Raw genomic sequence first — 9,127 nt, 5'->3', positions numbered from 1 at the left:
GATGAAACTGTTCCACCTCGTATTATCAGGCATTACTTAGATTCTTATAAGGAGCATGCAGCCTAGATCCCTTGCATGTGTAGTTCACAATAGGGTTCATACTCCTATGAGAATCTAATGCTGCCACTGATCTGACAGGAGGCGGAGCTCAGGTGGTAATGCTTGCTCACCTGCCACTCACCGACTGCTGTGGGGCCCACTGCCCAACAGGCCATGGACCAGTACCAGTCCATGGCCTGGGGATCGGGGACCCCTGGTTTAGAGAATTAAAAAGATGGAATTTAACATTTATCTCATTAAGAGCACATCTCTTAAGCCAAAGTAAGGCAATTATCCATGTGGTTCAGGCAAAAGTTCTATGCAATTTTAAACAAATGGAGAGATTTTCTGGTTGTAAATTAGAGACAACTTTTCTCTCAGAGCCCAAAGGGTCACAAAAATTAGAATAATTAGGCTAGAAGGCCTCTTAGTGACATTTTTTTTTCTGGTTGAAGAATACTATGATGTATTTTTCTAAGGCACAGCATACTTTTAGTCTTATATTGTACAAAAATAATAAACCCTCAAAAACCATGACTCACTTGGCTGCCTTAGTAGTAAAGCATATCTTGTCTTACTAGGGTCCCTTTAAAATGAGATGAAAGGGACTAGGAAAGGAATAAGAGTATTGTGGCATTCTTTCCAGAGTAATTTTGTTGAAGTCTCATCAGAGTTTTCAATTTTCCCACAATGTATATTTTAACACTTAAAAGTACATTAGAAAAATAGCAGAATCACTTTAATTCAATACTTTTATTTTTAGAACACTTAAAAAATATTTTTCAAATACACTTGATAAATAATTTAATAAATATAACATAAATAAATATAAGTTAGTTCAGATGCTTTCATGATTACAAAGTTATATAAATAAATATTTTAAAATAAGTTATGCTTACATGTTTGTTTCTACAAACACTTTGGTACAGAAATAGCTTATAAATATTTGCCCTTCTATTAAAGTGAATGAAAAACACCTTCAGGATGGACATTTTTCCTTCTTAGCAATTCATTCATGAAAACTTAAAAACAATTTATCCACAGTAAATGTCAAAAATACTTGATCAGAGGTATCATGTGGATGTAATAGTCCCATCCCTCTTTCCCCCTCCCTAGTTCTTAATCCACATCCTATCAAAGTTTCCTCATTTCAAAGTTTTATAAAAATGACAATGGTTTGGAGGGACCTCGCTTTTTAGGAAGCATTCAGATAGTTCATCACTCTATCAATAGTCACTGCCCGAATTCTGAAAGCATGAAGAAGTATGCAGAGCTTGATTTTAGTTTTATAAAAATCCGGTTCTTCAAGGGAGGATTTTTGTGGCACAGTCTCACTGTTGAAATTCAGGGCCTAGGAGAATGAACAGTAAGCATGACTTACGTGGTATTCCAAAATTCAAATATTCATTCATAAAAATGAGTGAAGCCAGTACATGTCTCAGAGCCTGCAACTCAGTGTCTTATGCCACTCCTAAACCCAACCCAAATCAACTCTCAGCCAGATCACCAGGCAGAACCTGAGAAAAGAAATACTCATTTTCCAAGCACATGCATCTTCAATGAGCTCTGAAAAGACCCTTAAAACTATTTAGAAAAAATCATCAGTGGGAGTTGTGTCTTAGAAAGAAACAGTTCCTTTAAAATGACATCTGCTGCAATATCTAATTAATTTTATATACGTTACATTAAAAAGCCCACTTCTGTTTAGCACAGGGAGGTGATGGATTGCTGTTGATCAGAACTCGCTATCAGTAATAGGCCTGTTTACTGAAGACATGCCATTTGTGTCAGATAAACCTGGCAATGAATTTCCCAAGTTTAGCACTTTGATTTGATAACACAATATAAAACCTTACATTTGCACCCTTGATGAATAAATACTTTCATATCTTCCTCACAAAAAGTCTAAAAGAAAGCTAGAATAAAGTCACCCCATTTTATACTGGAGGAAACTGAGGCACACAGGGGTTAAGTGACTTGGGAATAGTTGTCTGGTTACTGGTAGAATTGATTCTAGCACCCAAATCACCCAACTCTTGGTCCTAAAAATGAAATAGCAACTACAGCTCTCTAGATGGCAACATTCTTTGATACTTGGATGAAACTCATTGCCTTTCAAACAAGAAATCTGGCACATGCACACACACACACACACACACACACACACACACAAAGCATAAAAGTAAAACAATTACTTTTCAGACAATGATTTCTGCCACCATATTTTTATCCCATGTCCTAGTCACCAAAGCAGTCACCCTCACTTATATAAATATTTGTTTTATATTAGCATCTGTGTTATGGTGATTCAGAACATAACAAAGCAAGTTCTTGCCTATGAATAACATTATAGATGCCCCAGATGATAGGTCATTCTTTTATTTGGTTCACAATGTGTCATAATCAGGCACCAATCTTGCTTGTTTCCCAGCAATATTTGCAGATATGCAAACTGGCCCCTTGCATGCACATCCTGGAGCACGTCCTGGAGCCTTTAGAGGTGAGTGAGAAGGTAAGTGTAGTGAAATCCTCTTGAAGGATTTTAAGAGGCAGAGCCTCAGACAAGTGGTTTAACTCTCCTAGGGTTTGGTTCCCTCCTTTATGCAGATCCCATATGGTTGTTTTGAGGCTGACATAAGAAAATGCACTAAAACATTTGCTGAGTGTGAGGGATACCACAGAGTGAATACTTTGGAGTCTGCTTTTCATAATGTGATCTGTTCACATTTGTGCTCCTTATAGACGGCACCCTCAAGGCTGTCTCCTTGAAAATGTAGGTCTGTCAGGCCTTTAAAAGGCCTTCAGACCTCTTTTTATACCTCTTTATCGAAGACCCTGGCTGGGTATCTTTAGCATGAAAAAGGTGCTCTCACTGATAGAATGAAGTCTTACCTGCATCAGCTCATCAATAACTGCCAGCATGTTTTGATCTAGAAAGATCTGCCTCTTAGGATCCATCAGAAGCTTTGCATTCATGGTCTTGAACTCCACCTGGTACATCTTCAAGTCTTCATAAATACTACTAAGGCACAGGGCCTGGGTGACATGACAAGATGGGGAGGTATCCATTGAGATGGGCTAAAAACATTCCCCCCATTGCATTTGAGGAAAGAGCTGTGTGTCTTACCATCATAAAAGAGGTCTTTCTGGAGGCCAGGCAACTCCCATTCTAGAAGAAAAAATAATCAGACATCAGTGATATGAATTCATCATACAGGCTGAAGCTTTTCATTTTTTGACTTACAGTTATGAAAGAGGTCTCTCTGGAATTTAGGCAACTCTCATTCTAGAGGGGAAAAAATCATATATCAAAGTATTAATTCTTAGTATAAATCTTTCTGACTTTTCAGGTCAAATTTTTTTTATTATGGTAAAAACACATATCATAATATTTAGCATCTGAACTATTTTTAAGTGTTAAGTATATTCACACTGTTGCAAAAAAAAAAAAACCATTTTTTAAAAATAATTTTTCTCCCAAATCTAACTTCTGAAGTAGGACCAGTTAAAATCCCATAATGATGGATACCAGAAACGTGAATTTTTAGAAGCAGGTGAGATTTGATGCACAGTTTTTAACCACACTGCGTGCTCTGGGAGGAAAATCCTTTATACCTTGGTTAATTCCAATGGTAAACAGGCCTCCACTGTGCTGGTTTGATCTTTTGTGATATCTTCATGATCAATCTCTTCAGAAGTGCAAGGGTAGAATTCTAGAGTTTGTCTGGCCTATAAAAAATGAAGGAGAAACTCAGTTTATAATATTGATAATGCACCTGGCACCCTACAAGGCTGGTAAGCCAGGGTACCAGGCAGGCTCCGGCTGGCTGCCCTTGACCTCTGTCACTTTGACTTGCAGGAAATTCTAGTTCTTCAAAACACAAAAGGAAGTAGATTCCTTACATTCTGTCTCTCATCCTCCTCTCCCTATGCTTGGGGCATGTTTCTCTGGATGACATATTTTTTCATTATGTAAACACAGTAAATCATGTCAACAGCCTGTGCTAACCAGCCTCCACACCTCACTGTGACACTTGCTTCTGGTGAAAACTCTTTCTTCTTTTGCTAAAGTGACTGTATTCTATGAATATCTATTTCAAGTATAACTTCTAAAGGGGGAACTGTTAAGGTCACAGCTTGATGGATATAACAAACATGTAAACCCTTAAGACAAGCTGAGATTTAATTTGCAGTACACACACGCACACACATACAGAGAGATGTCATCTTAGTGTGTTAGAAAGCACCGTTGGGTAAAATTATGAAATGTATCTTAGGAAGTAAAGGACTGTATGATTGAAGATTATGATCATTTTTCCATTCAACAGCCTGATGGGTGGTAGGCACTCCATTAGGTACTAAGAACATGACAGAGAAGAGGACCATGTATACCCTCCTGGACTGCAAGTTTAGCTGCTGAGACAGACAAGTGCCCAGATGACCAGGAGGCATCAGTAGGTGGGACATGGTGAGAAGGGCATGAAGCTTTCTGAGGAGGGGCAGGAAGGGAAGCAAAGCTTCCTAGAGATGGGACACCTGCATTAAGAGGAGTAAAATGTCGACAATGGAGGAGGGAAATTTCAGACAGAGGTAACAGCATGAGCCAAGAAGCAAGGCCTGAAAATTCAGAATACGTTTGGGCACAAGTAGTAAAATCCCTTTCTGTGGTAGCTAGACCAATTCTCCACCTCCAAAGACATCCACCTCCCAATCCCTGCAACCTGGTAATGTGCTATGTGACCTGCCAAAGAGGAATGAAGGTGCAGATGGCATTCAATTTGCTAATCAGCTGATCTAAGAGTAGAGAGATGATCCTGGATTATCTGGGTGAATCCAGTGTAAGCAGTGTCCTCAAAAGTAGAAGCAGGTAGAAGGTCAGTCCAGAGGGGGCAGCATGAGAAAGACTCAACCAGACATTGCTGGTATGGACAATGGAAGGGGCCACAAGTCAAGGAATGTGGGCAGCCTCTAGACCTGACAAAGCAAGGCAACAGATTCTCCCCAAGAGCCTCCAGAAAGGGCTTACAGCTCTGCTGACACATTGATTTTAGCTCAGTAGGAACCATTTTGGACGTCTGATGCCCAGAGCTGTAAGATAATAAATTTGTGTCATTTAAACCCACTATATTTGTGACAGCAGCAGTAGGAAATGAATATACTATTCCTGGAGGTGTTTAAACAGACCTGGGCAACCCCACTATTCTGAGCAGGTTATAAAGAGTTAGATTTGGAGGTGTGAGTCCAGTGTTTTTCTTCAGATCTTTTCAAGAGAAGCTAGAAATTTGAAATCTTAATTGAAATGTTCAGTTTTTGAATGGCATCAAACTAAAAAATAAACATATAGCCCAAACTCTACAAACTTGTGGGCTGGATATGGCCAGTAAATCACTTGCATCTACCTCCTTTGTTTTCTACTGCAGCAAATTTGACAAATGATGTACAAAACATTAAATTGATTTCTATAATCTCTTGACCCTTAGGACTGTATCTGGCAGTAGAGGTGTCAGCTTTTGCACAAAAAACATCTATAGGAATTGGAGCACCTACAAGTTACCCATTTTGAACCTGTCTTTAGGAAACAAAGCAGTTTTCACTTGAGCCCCCTGTCCAATTAAGATTAATTGAATTGTGAGGAGCAATGCACAGCACATTATGAAAAACTGAAAGGGGAAAAGAGCCCTTTAAGAAGGCTTGGTGGCATTGAGCTTATTTTAAGATATTCCTAAGGCAACAAGCTAGAAAATACTGAAGAAAAAATTCCTGAGAGCAGAAAGGCAGAGGACATCTTTTAAAACATTAGCCTTTAGCATTTGCAGCAGTAGCTACTGGAGCAGTTTTTAACGGCAATGTTTTTTACATTAAAATATGAAACCTAAAAGAACGAAGCTGTAAATAAAATTAGGTAACTCTTCCCTAGAAAATGAAGGCTGCATGTGCACTGTCATAGTCCTCCCTGAGATGTGTTGCTCCGAGAAGGAACTGTGTCACCAAGTAGAAGCTGGTAGGCAGCAGGAGGGACAAGGCTATTTCATCTTTGTACCCCTGCCCCCCAGCACAGAGTATGCACCCAAGTAACTATTTCCGGGATTGATCAGTGGTGCCAGAGAAACCATGTGGACCTGACACAATTCTATCTCTGTTGGCAGGCTACAGGCACACTGCAAATATCCACTTTACTCTGTGTAGACATAGCCAAAACCAACATCATTATAATTTATTACTACTCTTGCTTTCTCTGGAGACACAATTTCACTAGGACTCTTTAACACTTGGGCCATTTGTAAAGTTCCCTCTCCTGCTGTTGACAGCTACTAATGAACTTCCACAATTTCTCTGCAGTTCCATCAGGTACCAGAGGGGAGGATCAGAGGCCCCTTCCTCAGGGAGGGTGCAGGTCCACAGTGGAGAGGACAGGAAAGGCTCACCTTCTGGAGCATGTTGCTGACGGCCCTCAGCAGGTTTTGGGAGTGGTGAAGGCACGGGAACATTCCTGGGCCTGGGGTGGCCACAGGGAGGTTTCTGGCCAAACTGAGGTGGTCCAGGAGGACCAGGGTAGCCACAAGGAGGAGGCCTGGAAGGAAGAGGAGCAGGTGGAGGAGCTTCAGCCTGGATGGCCTGCCTGCACCACCTTCCCTCCATTCTGGCCACCTTCACCCATCCATTTCTGCTTGGCACCCACCTCCCTCCACCCATTTCCAACACTTTTCCTTCAACACCTGAGAGATGACTCGAGTTATTAGAAAGCGCCACTCTATTCTAGGGCTAGAAGCCAGCTCCCTGTGAGGGTCTAGGGATGAGCTTGGACAAGGGTGTTGAACCCAACACTCACCCAGAGAAAGCCTACATGTTTTTGATCAGGGAAACCCAGACCAGGTGGTGAAGTGCCTGAGTCAGACTTGGGACCCACTGTTTTAAAAACAGTGGAGTGAGAAAGCCTGACTTTTTTGTTTTTTTAAGACGGAGTCTCACTCTGTGGCCCAGGCTGGAGTGCAGTGGCACGATCTCAGCTCACTGCAACCTCCACCTCCGGGTTCAAGCAATTTTCTCTGCCTTAGACTCCCGAGTAGATGGGATTACAGGCACCCACCACCACACTCGGCTAATTTGTGTATTTTTTAGTAGAGACAGGGTTTCACCATGTTGGTCAGGCTGGTCTTGAACTCCTGACCTCAGGAGGTCTGTCCGCCTTGGCCTCCCAAAGTGCTGGGATTACAGGCATGAACCATTGCACCCGGCCAAGCCTGACTTTAGAACTGGCTAGGATCTGCCTTCTGTTTGTAGCTGAGGGACCCTAGGCAGGAAAGCAGGAAATCTCCCACGCTGGGCCTCAGTTTCTCCTCTACGAAGTGGGCATAATGATAGCTCATCAGGCTGTTTCGAGATGAAAAGAGACATGCCCTATTTAGCACATGGCGAGACCCCTATTCTTATTCCTCTTTGCAGGAGACGGCTGCTGCTGTTCCAGTCTCTCCTTAGGCAGACTTGAGTTTCTACCCACTCTTCCCAAGCAGCCGCCCTTCCGCACCCGAGCGAGCCAGAGCCCTGGCCGGCTGAGTACTCACTGCGCGCTGGACACATGCTGAGCCGGCACTGCAGGGACACTGGGCGAGCCGCTGGATGCAGACCTGTGGCCGCGGCAGGTGAGGGCGGTGGCTGGGAGGCTGACCCAGGGGGCCACATTTTTATAATTGTCCCGAGGCGCGGCAGGACTTTCCCGGGACTCTGGTCTCTTGCTTTCTGTCTCTTTCTCTGTCTCTCTCTACATCAGCTTCTCGGTGACACGTGCGGTGCGGCCGGCCCGCGGGGCTTGCGGCGCTTTCGGATTAACTCCCGGGGTGCCCGGCCGCAGCCGTTCCGGGACGGCCCCGCCGCCTCCAGCTCGGCCCAAAATGAAAGCGAAATGTTCGCAGTTACTGCGCGGGGTCCACAGGCGGGCGGGACACCCCGCCCACCACCCTGGGTCCCTGGCCTTAGCCGGACGCCCCTTGTCTAAGCCACCCCGCCCCGCAGCTGTGCAGCGCCCCTGCCGACGTAGAGAGAGGAGTGCCTCCCACTTTCCATGTCCTGCGTAGGGATGGGCCCTAACCACGACCTCCAGCCTGGTACTGGAAGGGGCAGGCAAATCATTCACTCATCATCGTTCCTTTAGATGGCTCACTAGATGCCAGACCACCGTTGCACCAGGTGCAGGACACCCAGGGAGAACAGGACCCTTGGGGCATTGCCACACTAAATCAGACTCAAGGCGTTTTGTTCACAGGTCTTTTCTGAAACCTGAAAAGGGATGAGAGCTGGCTGACTGCAATTATTACTCTTGTAGAGAATCCAGTTTAACGATGGGATGAATGCACAGAGTCCTGGGAGGAAAGACCTAGAGAAAGAGCCCACGCTCAGCCGGAGCAACGGGGTCTAGGAGTCAGCAAAGGCTACCGGGAGCAGGCAGGGGCCCCAACCTGAGTGTTAAAAACAAGCAGGCATTAGACCGCTTCCAGCGGGAGGGCACGCAGGGTCTAGCCAGGGGAAACAGGGATCAGAAGCGCAGTCATGAAGGGTTGAGGGAGGTGGGGGTCTAGGTGTCCTTGCAGGGTGTGAGGCTGAAGAGCTGGATGGGGCCGTGCCATGAGGGCAGGGGATGCCATACTAAGGAGTGTACTTTCTGTGCTGAGAGTAGTGGGGAGTCTTCCTGGGTTTTAGGCAGGGAGATGTGGCAGAATTTGCATGATGGGAGGATCCCTTCAGTCAGCAGCGTGAAGGATGGATCCAGGGGTCAGGAGTAGAGCAGCGGGAAGAGTTGACAAGGTGCGGTCAAGTCCTTATTCAGTATGGAGAACACAGGGTGGGCAGGAGGGACTCTCAGAGGGCCCGTGGGCCAAGGCTTGGTAGCTCCTCAGGTGAGAGGGAGAGGAAGGCCCTGAGAATGGGGAATGGAGAGTGTTCTAGCGTTACAGGGATTACTGTATAAGAGGACTGAGTTTGGAGGAGATGGTGAGAAGTTCCATTTTGGGTGTGCTGGGTTTGAGGTTCCTGCGGGACTTTTCAGTTCAGTTGTTTTTCCCACAGGCATTAGTCACCCCAGGCGTGGGTAGCG

The 9,127-nt window shown here is 44.5% G+C and overlaps 1 protein-coding gene across 1 annotated transcript; it reads right to left on the bottom strand.

Annotated features, from left to right (window-relative positions):
• Positions 1-773: 773 nt before the first annotated feature.
• On the bottom strand, positions 774-8,109 carry IL12A (interleukin 12A). Its single transcript, XM_002814239.6, has 7 exons — positions 7,602-8,109; positions 6,465-6,610; positions 3,655-3,768; positions 3,284-3,325; positions 3,167-3,208; positions 2,932-3,075; positions 774-1,390 (listed from the first exon to the last, which is right to left on the bottom strand). The coding sequence occupies exons 1-7, from the start codon at positions 7,717-7,719 to the stop codon at positions 1,235-1,237; spliced, it is 762 nt and encodes a 253-aa protein (XP_002814285.1). The 5' UTR covers positions 7,720-8,109; the 3' UTR covers positions 774-1,234.
• Between the last annotated feature and the right edge of the window lie 1,018 nt (positions 8,110-9,127).

Source organism: Pongo abelii, chromosome 2 (genome assembly GCF_028885655.2).
Source record: "Pongo abelii isolate AG06213 chromosome 2, NHGRI_mPonAbe1-v2.0_pri, whole genome shotgun sequence".
In the NCBI taxonomy this organism is placed as follows: domain Eukaryota; kingdom Metazoa; phylum Chordata; class Mammalia; order Primates; family Hominidae; genus Pongo; species Pongo abelii.
The sequence above is the reverse complement of the archived record's forward strand: the minus strand, read 5'-3'. Positions and strand labels throughout refer to the sequence as shown.